We start from the raw sequence: 13127 nt of genomic DNA, 5'->3' as shown, positions 1-13127 counted from the left end.
ATTTTTAAATTTTATTTTGAAAGATAATATAATTTGACAAGTTATTTGTTTCCTTAATTAAAATATACTAAATCTAAAATGACAATTTTCTATTAGTGGGCGAACTAAAGGTTCACTTTATGGAGTGAACCCAAGAATAACTCACGAAAGAACCTAATCGAGGAACAACTACGCGTTAGCTATTCATGTGCTAATGTGCTTCCATAATGGGCCTCTGGCTATAACTAAATTTAAGGCCTCATAATTAAAAAAATCACTTAAAGCTGGCAATATGTTGGGCCTAGTAAAGCCTATTAGGAGGAATTTGCTAAATCACAATTAGCCAGCATTTTGTTACATTGACTTAAAAATCTTAAATCCCCATTTTCCGTCACAAAACATATGATTTCCCTCAATTTTACTTTCACAAGGGAGATAAAACAAATGTTTTCCGCAAACTTTTACTTAATCACAAATTAGATAAATTAAAATATTAATCATCCCTTTAATACGAAAAGAATATCCAGATAAGCACTAGAGCATATAACTTGTACGCACGCACAAGTAAATAAATACGTACATAAACACGTCAAACTAAAATTAATCCAACGGCCACGATCAATTGTTTGACTTCTAGATCCACCGTACATTCCATACTCCTCATCACATCAAATCATTTTATCATCTCAATTAAAAAACCCCCACTCAAATTGAGCGAAGAAGCTCTTCCAAACAGTTTCACAAAAAATATCATCAGAAACAGAGAGATGGAAACGCCGTCGTTTAATCCTTCTTCTCCGGCGAATCTCCCGTCGTTTCTCCTCCTCTTCATCACCGTATACCTCCTCGGCTACTTCCTCATTTTCCGCTCGTGGAAATCACCGCATCTAGGTTCCAGCTGCCTAATGTCACTGTTCCACGGCACTCCCGCCGTCGTGCTCGCTTCTCACGCCCTACTAACAACCCCACGCGCCTTCTTCGCTTCTCCCAACACCGCCGCGGAGTCCACCGTCCTCGACTTCAGCATGGCTTACTTCACGGTCGACCTCCTGCACTACCTCGTCTTCCTCCCCAACGACTTCCTCTTCATCCTCCACCACGTCGCGACGCTCTACGTCTTCGCCACGTGCCGGTTCGCCGTAGGCCACGGGGCTCACGCGCTCCTCCTGCTCTTGGTCTTGGCGGAGGCGACGAGCGCGTGCCAGAACGTGTGGACGATCGCCGGGTACAGGAAGAACGACGTCGTGCTGGCGAGGAGGGTGAGGGAGCTCTTGTCTCCTCCTTTCTACTTGTTCTACACTGTGGTTCGCGGACTGGCGGGTCCCGTGGCTCTGTACGATATGGCGTCGTTTTACGGAAGCGGAGCGGCTGAGGGAGCGGTTCCACGGTGGGCTTGGATATCGTGGCTCGTTGTGATTGGCTCTGCTATTGTGCTTAGTGTTTTGTGGGTTTTACGGAACTGGGTTGATTGGTTTAGGGAGAAAAACTCTGGCAAGAAATTTAAATGATTTTTTATATACTTTCAACGTTTGATTGGCACTGTAAAAGTCTAGATATAATAGCGTTCATAATAAATTTATTTGATTGTATTTGTTTGATGTATATTAATGATGATAACATTATTAATTTGTTTTCTATGAATGTAAAAGCTTAGTGTTACTTCTATGGTAAATTGCGGTTGTTTAATTTGAATCATGTCTGAATTATACTGCATATAGAAATGGTTTTATTTTTCTTTTCCGAAAAGTATAAATTTATTTGATAGTAGATGTGATTTATATCATAATGCTTATGTATAAATTATATCATACTCCTCTGTTTTTAAATAATACATGTTTTGAGATTTTCACACTTTTTAATAAAACATATTAAAACTTACTTATTAGTGCATAGTTTTTGTTATTTTATATTCCCTATATTTCTAAACCAATAAAATTTCAAGAAATACAATTAATGTTTTTGAGATTCACAATTATTCATAATTAGTTGACCAAAATTACACTAAAAATATAAAAAATAAGTTAAACTGTAAAAAATAATATAAAAATATAGTTAAACTGTAAAAATAATATAAAAACTGTTAAAATATAAAAAATAATTAGTTGATAAAACCTATAGGTTGACGCCACAAATTCCATCCCCAAAAACCATATTTTGATTGTGCCTCAACTATATCAACTGTACTTAAACTGTTAGATAATCCTAGTCGGTGATAACATTACTATACTTACAGTTAGGGATAATCTATGATATCTTGGGTGAAAGAGGAACATTACAGTTGGGGATAAGGAAAGAAGCCACACTGGAAGAAGCAGTATGCAGTTTGAGACGAAGAAGATCGTATCGCTCTGCAGTTCTAATTGAGGTGGAGAGAAACTTAACTGCTATCAGTGCTAAGTTGAGTAATGACAAAAAGGATATGTGTCTTTGGAGAGGGAAGTCGGGATACAAACCAAAATTCACTACCAAGGAGACTTGGCTCAACTTAAGACCAACTAGTATGCAGCAAGTGTGGACGCGAGGTGTCTGGTTTCCTATGGCGACTCCGAGATTTGCTTTCATAGTGTGGTTGGCTATGCAGAATAGATTATCAACTATGGATAGAATCTCTGTGTGGGATAGGGGAGTGGATACAACTTGTGTTCTATGCAAATTGGAAGCTGAATCTCGCGACCATTTGTTCTTTAAATGTGTATACTCTGCTCAGCTTTGGAAGTCACTAGTGAAAGGTATGCTTGGTAATACATATTCAGAAGACTGGGGTTTGATTGTGCAGAAAGTTTCAAATGGTGGTTGTGATAAGAAGCTATTGTTCTGCCTTAGATATGCTTTTCACGCAGCTGTCTATGGCATTTGGAGGGAGAGAAACAAAGTTAGGCATGGAGAGAGTGTGTTGCCTGTGGAAACAATCATAAAGCTCACGGATAAAAAAGTCAGAAACAAGCTTAGTCTTGTTAAAATGAAGAGGAAGAAGGGCATGGAAGATATATTAAGCTATTGGTTTCAAACAAGAAGTAGTTGAATATGTAATCTCTTTTTGTTTGCTTTTTAAAGGTTTAAACTGGTTTACACAAGATGTAACAAGGTTTTTTTGAATAAATTTAAAATTCATTCAAAAAAAAAATAATAAAAAAAAATAAAAAATACATCTTTTTGAAACAAAAAAAATTCCTAAAACATACATCTTTAAAAAACAGAGGAAGTAATGCTTTTCAACTCTTGAATTTATGTTTCACCATCATATTTCTATAAAGAAATTGTAAGCCTCACATAGACTTTAATCCTGTTGGTGATTGGCCAACTCAAGGTACAACAACCGTACAAGTCAACTCCAAAAATGCATGCGTGTCACGGCAACCTCTGGTGCTTGTGATATTGTATGGTTGACTCAAACATTTGTTTATCCCTAATCATTATTTTAAGTGGAAGTTGACCGAATTACAAATTTTACAGAGTGTGTACTTAAGCATTAGAAGATTTTTAAAGTGTTTTTCTTTTTCGTTGACAAGAAAATATATATATATATATATATATAATATATATTTTTTTTTTTTTTCTTAATCCATACCAAGTTTTTTCCTGCTTACATGCCTTATTTTCATGAAAAGGACTTCCATTTGTTTATAGAAAGAACTAACTTGTCCGAATAAATACATTGATAACACATTTGTAACAAAAAGGAAGTATAAAACAATGAAGATCTCACGTAGCTAAAGAACTCAACCCCGTCAAAAGCATATGATCATTCCGGCTGCAACTCCATCCATAGAACGACATCATCGAAGCTGTTGAGACGACATCATCGAAGCTGTTGAGAAGTGGGGACAAACCATAGGATTCCTTATTACTGTTATAACTCAAAACATACCAACCAATCACATTATTTGATTCTTAAAAACATAACAAGCTTACAGCAATCTTATTACTACCATAACTCAAAACATGCCAACCGATATATCTTCCATTACATTTAACTCTACCTGATGCTTAAATACGAAACCAAACGAGATAAATTAACTACTACCCGCTACCATGTGAAGACTAAGCCGTTAGGCTCTTTTAAAAAAAAAATTCTACCAAAATCATCAAAAAGCCCTAGCCACTGACGTTTCCGAAATCACATTTGCTTCCAGAATAATCAAATCACAGATCCAATTGATATCTCAAGGGCTTCTAAAACGGCTGCTGCGAAGATATAATCACATTGCACGGATCTGCTGCCATCATCAGCGAGTTCTTCTGTGAGTATTCCTCATTTTTCTCTTACTCTATGTCTAACCTATTTTCTCTGAAATTGCTCTGGAATTTTTTTTGTCAAAAAAAATTCCACTGGAAATTCCTTTTTCAAAATATTAATCTTGATTTTTTTCATTTACAGGGTGTCGAGGGAGAAGATTGATAAGGGGATATTGAGGGAGACCCAAGCTATCATGAGACAGGTTGCTTCCAACATTTACTTACTTGCCTTGTAAGAAAAACAACCCAATGTGATCATCATTATTCCCAACACTAATTTGTTTGTTTGCGTGTTGGTTTCTCCCATTGTAATTGCATATTATTGTTGTTTTTAGGTGTGTTTGATGTATTGGCATATACGGACACGGATGTAGCTGTTCCGTTCACGTGGATTGAAACCGACCCACCCCAAGTTGATTGCTAATCCTCAGATGGTTAAGCTCCACGCTTTTGATACCAAGGTAAGGAGCAAGAAACCTCTACATTCACTTTGAAGTGTCTCTAAACTAACCACATCTTTCTTTGCAGATTCACAAAGTGGATACCCTTGTCTCTTACAAGAACGACGAGTGGGATGAAGAAGAGTAGACACCACCAACTCTCTCTCACGGTTTCCTCTTTTCATGTTCTTCAAAGTCAAGTGAATCCTTTATTGACCCTCATATGGTCCGGTCCTATTCTGTTTTATTTTTCTTTCTGAATTGTGTGACCATTTTGTACCTTTGCTGTTTAAGTTTGTTCAATAGTAATCAGCTTTTATCATTTGCTGGCGCAGACCATTGTTTTTTTAGCAAACCAAACTTGATGATGGTCTTGGATTCAAAATAGATCTCTTTTTAAGTCTATCAATCTCTAACAATAACGATAGAATGTATGAACATATTTACATTGATTCTTGCTGAAAACAGAGAGAAAAAGAAAATTCTTCTAGGCTGCAGAAATCATCGTACAATACACAAGGTTGAAAAAATCATATCAATATTTTCAATGCTCAGAAACCCGTCAAACTCTGTCTCGGACAAGTCCATCCTCGCGGAGCCAAGATATCATATCTTCTCCTCTTGATGGATGGTCAAAGATCAGATTAATCATACTGATGCAACCATTTCTCCTCCCCACCATTGGAGAGGAGCTTTGAAAATTGATAGGATAAATACTAGAGGGTGGATAAATATGAGATCAGTACCTTCAAAACCAACAGTAAGTCTTATCATTTCTATAAGAAAACAAGAAAGACTAATCCAAACTAAGTTTACCATCAATTATACTACTTTATATTTGGCCTTTTATGGTCAAAAGACTCAAAACTCTTTTTTGGCCAATTACACCAAAAAAATAAACTGAAACCAATTGATGACCAATATCTTCTTCCATACCAACAATTCTCACCCAAAAAGTTTACCTCCATGTGTAAATTGCACAGAGGAATCAGACTTTAGCAACGTTGAGTCAACATGCTTGTATGAGGGCGTAGACAATCCCAGTTCTCAACTCAAATCAAAAGCTTAATCTTTATTTGTTTATTGGGTTGCATACACACAGAATAATCCAAAAGTTAAGAAACATATGCTAGAGCTCCTAGAGATCATATCTACGGACAGATGCAATTTTACCTTGATCAACATGGAGTTTAAGACCTCGGTCAAGAATGCAGACTAATCATGTTCTTCACACCTTATAACACAAATGATCATCTACTTCTTAACCCAAATGTAAATCTTGTTTTTTTTTTTGGTCGAAATGTTAAATTCATACCAGATTTTCGAGTTTACATAGTTATGGTCGAAATGTTAAATTCATACCAAATGTAATTCTTGTTGTCTTCCTTTTATGACTTCAAAAGGGTACCATCAAGCCCAAACCCTCCTTCTGTAGTCCCGGTATGATGGCTTCCCGATATGATGGCGATGAGTATCAATGCCCAAACCCTACCCTCATCGTATCCAAATCAAACTCCACACCATCCAAATAGGTGACAAATCACACTACTCTCCTCATTTTCTTGAATTTTGCGTTCATATCTTTCATTTTCCTTGCTTGCTCAGAACCAAAAACTAGCCACACTAGTTATTAGTGAATTATATATAATTGAAATCAGTTATCTTAACCTAACCAAACATAAAAATGATATAGTAACAGATTGACATCATTTGTAATAATTGATGTAAATATATTATATTTTTACATCAGTTACAAATTATTTGGATCATCAGTCATTTTAAACAAGTGATACAAATTTTTTTAACATCATTTATAACTGATGAAATATTCAAAATAAATGATGTTAAACTTTTTTTTTTTGATAAAAGGTTTCTTCATATTATAACATCATTTGTAGTGTTACCCATGAAAGAACTGAGCCATCCAATTTCAGAACGAAAAGAACGGCTCAGACTGAATTTTCAACCTACAGAGGTAACTCAGGGGACGGCTTCGAACAATCAGCGCACAGGAACTCCAGACAAAAGGTTTCTTCATACTCGCTGTCAGTGATGCACCGACCACACTGAAAACACCTCTGTATACAAAGAGAACAAGCACGACACTCCTCCTTCCCTTTACAATCTTCTGCTGGACAGTCGTACACAAGCCTCGAGTTCTGACATTTTGGACACATCTCAATATCTATCCCCTTGTTCTCATCACACGATGATACACATGAGTATCCTCTATGGTAAAAACGTGGCTTCTGTATGGACTGCTCCACATTATCTTCTATGTCTAACAAACCAAACAGCTCCTCATAGTGGTCTTTAGTAACTCCAAAGAGGCCACCGATCTCTAAGTGCTTCACCTGAAGCTTTCCCGCAGACTTCAGATCTCTCAAGATGCTCAAAACACCATCTATAGTGATCCTTATGCATCCAGGCACGCCAAGCTGTCAAACCACACAACAATATTAGGTTTAAATAAGATCCAAACATGCATTCTTTATTTAACTAATATTCCAAATCAACTTGAAAAGAAAATGAAGAAAAGCTCACCTTAACTACTTGTGAGTTGCGCTCCAACACCTGCTTAAGACAATCCTCTGTAATTCTCGAGCAATCAACGAGCCTCAAACACTGCATAGTTCCCTGAGCACGCTCGGTTAACTGCAGAAGAGCCTCATCAGTGATCTTCTCATTCAACGGCTGAGAAATGTGGATATGTTTCCACAGTAGCGAGTCATCACACACAACCGTACGCAGCGACTTGCAAACCATACTAACTGAAAGAAGATCCTTCACCCCCAAGCGATAAAGACAAAAACCAAACGCCGGATGAACGTTTGCATTCTCTCCTCCACGACCACTGCTTTCTGCAACTTGTCCATCCTTGAGGCTCAATACCTCATCCACACTAGTACCAGATACGAAGGCACCATGACAAGATCCAGCACCATCAAAAACCTCCTCGCCAAACCCGTACACATTACTCTCCTGAAACCGCATTGCATTGTTCCAAATGAAACTCAAGCCAGCAAAGAGCTGGCCATCACCAATAATCCCACTCTCATCTCTTCCATAACCAGCCTCCAAATCCTCAAGCCATCCAGTGATGGCAGTGAAAGTATTGTTGATATCGTCCATGCCAAAAGGATCAGAAGGCAGAACATCAAGTATATCAACAGAAGCTGAAGAATCTCCAGTGTTGTTCCTCCTCCGTTCATAGTCAAATGAACCAAAACTAGAAGACCAAGGATGGGAAAAAACATCATCTCCCTCAACGAGATGATACCCATTGGCTATCTTCATGGGTTCCTCAGATAAATGGGGAGAAAAGTTTCTCTGTGAAAAATTCAACGCCATATATCTACCACTCTACTAGTCTATAATCTATATATACACCTAAAAAAAATCCCTTTGTACAGAATCCCTAAGAAAAAAAGTGAAACCCCTTAAGATAAAAAAGAACAGATCCGGAAAAAAAAAAGCTATCTTTTTTTTTTTGGTTATGTGTAAATTGATAAGAGAGGAATAAGAAGAAAAGGAAAACTCTAGATTTTTCAGATGACAACAAAAAAATACTGGTCACCCAAATTTTATGAGCTTCCCTTGGTTTTTGGTTTGGTTTTAGATTAGAAAGTAAAACGACAACCCTAAGAAAGAAACTTACAGGGGAAACGAAACTGAAAACGAGACGTATTCACAACGAATTGGTGACAAACGAATGAATGAATGAATAAATTCGGTTTTTTAATTCTGTCTAACACTTAATCGATCAAAACTAGGGTTTACCAGACAACTCGAAACCTAAATTAAAAAAATGATCTGTGAGATCGAATTGAATCAACTAATAGAGAGAGAGATCAACGAAGAGACCCTTTTTCTCTCTCACCCACCCAGGAAGAAACGTGATCAACGGGGAGAAACCAAAGCCCGCGAAATAAAAAGGAGATCTTTCTGAAACAGTTCCGACTGGGTTTGAACACAACACAGCGCAGCAGCAGGTTCCTTCCTCTTTGTTGCGAAATCAAATTGGATTCGAGAAGAGAGAGAGAGAAGCGGTTGGTGTGGTCGGCCGAGTTAAAGAGAGAAAACGATGGAAACTTGTGCGATAAATTCTCTCCGTCTTTGTTTTTTATTTTAGGGGTCGAGAGAGATTTCACGAGGGAGAAATAAAATAAAATTTATTTATTTATTTATATACATCTCTGAGGAAGGAAAGAGATAAGATTAGGGTAACGGTGAAATCGTCAAAGTCTTTAGGAAGATGGACACGTCGTGTTTTTTTTTGTAGACATTCTTCTTGCTCTTTTTGATATCTCCACCGATTTATAACTGCAAAACCTCTTTAATACCTTTGTAAATTAATAATATTGAGACTTTAAAATTTTATTAATTAACAGATATATTAATTTATAATATTTTTCTATTTAGAGTTCTTCTTTTAAACTAAAGAAAATATTTTATTTTAGTGTATAGACATTAAATATTTTTTAGAAATTTCAGTTTTATATTAAGTTATTATATTATTTGATGTATATAATATATATTGCATAGAATTTAAAGAAAAACAGACCATAATAGCACTAAACCAGATTTTTGTCACAAAATAGCATCATAAGAAGAAAGATGACCAAATGAAGTTTTATTGAATGGTAAATATACATTTTGTAACTCTTGGATTAATTAATCTAAGACTTAGGGTTTAGAGTTGAGAAGTGGAGTTTTAGGAATGTGTTCAAATTTTTAAAAATAAAAAGTAAATATTAAAATTTCAAAACAAAAATGTGCTATTTTGGTCATTTTATTTTTTGAATATTATTTTTATGACAAAAACTTAAAAAGTATTATTTGAAAGAATTGCCCGAACTTAAATGTGGTTTTTTTTTTTTTTTTTTTTTTTTTTTTTTTTTTTTTTGATAACCGTGGTGTGATCCCAAAGGCTTTCTAGGCCCAAGGACTAATCACCACGAGGCCCGCAAGATCCGCGTTTTCTTACCACTTAAGGCGCTCCGGGTGGCCAAGTAGAATCGAACCCAGGGCGGAAGCTCCAGCCGGAGCCCCTTTACCACTAGGCCAAGACCACTTGGTTTTAGATATAATTTTACTAAATCTTTTTCAAAATATAGTAAGAGTTAAGAAAATATAAAAACAATTTCATTGTGAATATAAAATAAAAAATAGAATAACAGATTTGTACTTATAAGAAATATGTATTCATATAAATTATTATTTTTTAACATTAATTGGACATATATTTACATAGAATTTTCTAAAAAATTATCTTATTATTTTCTCGATTTGTGTAAAATTTTGAACCGGTCCATGTTAGGACCGGCGAAATTTATTAATTTATAGAGATTCGAGTATGAATTTATCGAGTATGAATCTATTGTACTTCCTCCGTTTCATAATGTCACTCTGACTTTTTTCAATATATTAAGAAAATGATTAAAATATATTTAATTTATTATTAATTATATCTATTTGATGAATAATATTTGAGATAATTAAAATTATTTATAAAATCAATGAAGTTTGCTATTAATTTTCAGTTGAAAGTAAATATAATTTGTATTGAAATTCTAAAGTGACACTTGTTCTGTAACAAAAAAATGTTAAAATGAGAATTATTATGAAACAGAGGGAATATGATTTATTTGTACGATTTAATTAGAAAACAAACATAAATTAAGTAATTGTTTATATTTATTTACTCTAAAATTATTTGGTCTTGAGAATAAATGTGCTGTTTTTGACTTCGAGAGAACAACATGATGCCATTTTTATTTAATAGAATGTCACATAATTTATTTTTAATACGATTGCAAGTCCTAACTACAACCTTCCTTTTCTTCTTTGTTTGTCTATTCTGAGAAAGACACGACGCATTTGTCGTTTCCAAGATAAATCGAATCTTTGTTTCTTTTTAAAAGAATTTTTTTTTTTTTGTTGAAAAAAGACTTAAAAGATGAATTTCAATTTGTTATTGTATTTTTTTTAGGATATCTGCAGTTCCACTCAAATAATCCTTTGCAGATTTCTTCAAGACAATCATGGGTTAGTCTCTCTCTCAACTCTTATCTCTATCAATGCATCTATCTCACTCTTTTTTAATCTGTAGCCGAAAATATCGTTGATGTGTACTAGGATGCAACACAAGGTTGATGTCCCTCATCAAGACATAGATACTCTTCGAGATGATGTCACCTGAGCAGTCCGACACTTCAATGACAGCTATGATATCAATCGTATGTATTTATGTTATAGAATTTAATATAACATTTAGAATGCTCTAATGTGTTATCTATATGAACTAAAATTATGATTATTAAATAAATTACAAACTCAAGGTTACTCTCCTCCTGGTCATCACATTTCAGTGTTCCTCCCATCTCGAATTACAATTCCTATCTGAATTTTGCAAAGGCTAAAGGCGCAAAGTGTATTAACTTTGCTTAAAACCTTTAAAATAAACTATATAATCTGGATTCAAGCTCAACTTCTACATTATTAGCATAGCCATTCTGTATGTTTATATTACTAAAAAAAAAACAGCCAAAAGGTTTAACTATAACTAAAGAGAAGTTCAAGTAGAAAACTATTTGGCATTGAGAATAAATGTGTTGTTTTGACTTTGAGAGAACAATGTGATGCCGTTTTTATTTAATAGCATGTCACACATAATATCTTGCATATTTGCATTGTTTTAGCTATTCATTTATATGCATTTTCATCATATAGAATAATATTTAGACATGTTCAGGTTGCATTTTGCATACATAAGTCTTTATTAGGTATTGGAACACCACATGGAGTTCTTGGAAACATTTGGAAGCAATGTGATCAAAACGGGGGTGAAAGATGAGCATTGATGGAGGCCTTAGAGAAATCTTCTGTTGCTAAGATTTTGTGGAGACATAGGAAATTGAGTTAGCTTTCTAATGGAAGTGGTTTCAAGTCATTTGGAGATGTAATGGAGGAGTTATGATCAATTTACTAGAGGCATATCCATCCTGGTCGAGAACCGCAGAGTGACCTTCTGGAGCGACCTCCTAAGGTAGCTCCCAACCAGAGCAACCAACCAGAGCGATCTAACTAAGTCGCTCGCGTTCTCATCGCCCGGAGACACAAAAATAGAGGCTGGAGCGACCTCTCAGAGCGACCCCCCAAGGTCGCTCCCAACCCCAGAGCGACTTCCTGAAGTGACCCTCTGAGATCGCTCCGCGTTATCTGCTGCACGATTTTATTATTTTTCAAGGACCTTTTTGCAATTGTTGTGCATGTTTTTGCACTTGGAAAACCTAATGTTTAAGTACTATGTAGCCACCATTTGGCAGATTATCTTTTATCTATTGAATACACAAAACTCTCTCAAGAAAAGTTCTCTTTTGGATTTGATTGTTCTTGTGTTCTTGTGAGTTTCTCTTCTATTTCTCTATATGATTCATCTGAAATCCACCATGGGTTTAAGAGGAATCATGGAGATTAGTGAGTAATCCACTTTTGGATTCATGGGTTAGGGAGATTTAGGGTGATTAGGTTAGTTCTAGGATGTGTTAGGTGTAAATCATACTTGTTCCTTGCATAGTAGAGTGATCTTAATGCATCATTTGAGTAGGCCACTCAAAGGGTGATCTCTAGGCATTTCCCACCAAAAGGTGTTTGATGAAATGCCTGAGTCAATTCTCCTAGGCTCTTAGTGTACTTTGCCAAAGATATTTGTTGTTAAAGATGCTAAGATAGCTAATGGACTTGTTAGTAACGATTGCTTGCATGTTATTCAACCAAAGACATTTGATGTTTGAGACATGTTAGCAAATGAGCATTCATCTAGACATAGAGCTTGCTTAGAATTGTGTCTAGGCTTAAGGTTAATAGTTTGATTGATTCATTTGTCGTCCTTAGTTCGAAACTTGATCACTCAAGGTCTGAAATCCCTATACCCATGAGTTCTCCTTTCCAATAGCTTAAAATTATCATTTCTGTTACTTGCATTCTAGTTTTAGTTTAAAAACCATCCAATTCACTGATTGCGTTTAGATTAGGCAAATACTTGCATTCTCTATGCATTTGAATCCCTCAAAATTGGTTGAAACTTACTTCCACTATACTATCATTTGACTTAGGAGCCTCAAAACTCTAACATCAACACACTTTATTTTTCAATCTCTGAACCGTGCAATAAGGTCACCCATAACATTGAGTCATCAAAGCCTTTCTGACTCGGCCTGGCACGGTCGACCTACGCTACTGGCGCTGCGATTGTAAGCCAGACCACAACCTTCCTTTTCTCCTTTGTTTGTCTACTCCGAGAGAGACAAGCCGCATTTTTCGTTGCCAAGGTAAATCGAATCTCTGTTTCATCTTTTTAAAAATTATTTTTGGTGAAAAAAGATTTAGAAGATGAATTCAGTTTTCTATTGCATTTTTAGAATATTTGCAGTTCCACTCAAGGAATACTTTGCAGATTTCTTCAAGATA

At 35.5% G+C, this 13127-nt stretch overlaps 3 protein-coding genes and 2 long non-coding RNA genes across 5 annotated transcripts; 4 read left to right on the top strand and 1 right to left on the bottom strand.

Annotated features, from left to right (window-relative positions):
- The first annotated feature begins 722 nt into the window (after positions 1–722).
- Positions 723–1671, top strand: LOC108852164 (TLC domain-containing protein At5g14285). The gene has a single exon (XM_018625666.2). It carries the CDS (start codon positions 747–749, stop codon positions 1485–1487), a length of 741 nt encoding a protein of 246 aa, XP_018481168.2. The 5' UTR covers positions 723–746; the 3' UTR covers positions 1488–1671.
- A 727-nt stretch (positions 1672–2398) lies between these two features.
- On the top strand, positions 2399–3001 carry LOC130511128 (uncharacterized). The gene has a single exon (XM_057007982.1). The coding sequence runs from the start codon at positions 2399–2401 to the stop codon at positions 2999–3001; it is 603 nt and encodes a 200-aa protein (XP_056863962.1).
- A 566-nt stretch (positions 3002–3567) lies between these two features.
- LOC130511708 (uncharacterized) lies at positions 3568–5107 on the top strand. Its single transcript, XR_008945201.1, has 4 exons — positions 3568–4220; positions 4358–4447; positions 4551–4676; positions 4744–5107. It is a non-coding gene; the product is annotated as an uncharacterized LOC130511708 (long non-coding RNA).
- Positions 5108–6494: 1387 nt separating this feature from the next.
- LOC108855934 (F-box protein SKIP14) lies at positions 6495–8821 on the bottom strand. Its single transcript, XM_018629864.2, has 2 exons — positions 7200–8821; positions 6495–7093 (listed from the first exon to the last, which is right to left on the bottom strand). The coding sequence occupies exons 1-2, from the start codon at positions 8004–8006 to the stop codon at positions 6623–6625; spliced, it is 1278 nt and encodes a 425-aa protein (XP_018485366.1). The 5' UTR covers positions 8007–8821; the 3' UTR covers positions 6495–6622.
- Positions 8822–10626: 1805 nt separating this feature from the next.
- LOC130510907 (uncharacterized) lies at positions 10627–11005 on the top strand. Its single transcript, XR_008944697.1, has 2 exons — positions 10627–10703; positions 10794–11005. It is a non-coding gene; the product is annotated as an uncharacterized LOC130510907 (long non-coding RNA).
- Positions 11006–13127: the final 2122 nt, after the last annotated feature.

This window comes from Raphanus sativus, chromosome 4 (assembly GCF_000801105.2).
Source record: "Raphanus sativus cultivar WK10039 chromosome 4, ASM80110v3, whole genome shotgun sequence".
NCBI lineage: Eukaryota > Viridiplantae > Streptophyta > Magnoliopsida > Brassicales > Brassicaceae > Raphanus > Raphanus sativus.
Note: the sequence above shows the minus strand (reverse complement) of the source record. Positions and strands in the feature narration are given on the sequence as shown.

Bases quoted from the DNA above. Each gene is read 5' to 3' on its own strand.
- LOC108852164 (XM_018625666.2), top strand. From the start codon at position 747: ATGGAAACGCCGTCGTTTAATCCTTCTTCTCCGGCGAATCTCCCGTCG.
- LOC130511128 (XM_057007982.1), top strand. From the start codon at position 2,399: ATGTGTCTTTGGAGAGGGAAGTCGGGATACAAACCAAAATTCACTACC.
- LOC108855934 (XM_018629864.2), bottom strand. From the start codon at position 8,006: ATGGCGTTGAATTTTTCACAGAGAAACTTTTCTCCCCATTTATCTGAG. The intron at 7,094-7,199 runs GTGAGCTTTTCT...GTGGTTTGACAG, and splicing joins GCAACTCACAAGTAGTTAAG to CTTGGCGTGCCTGGATGCAT.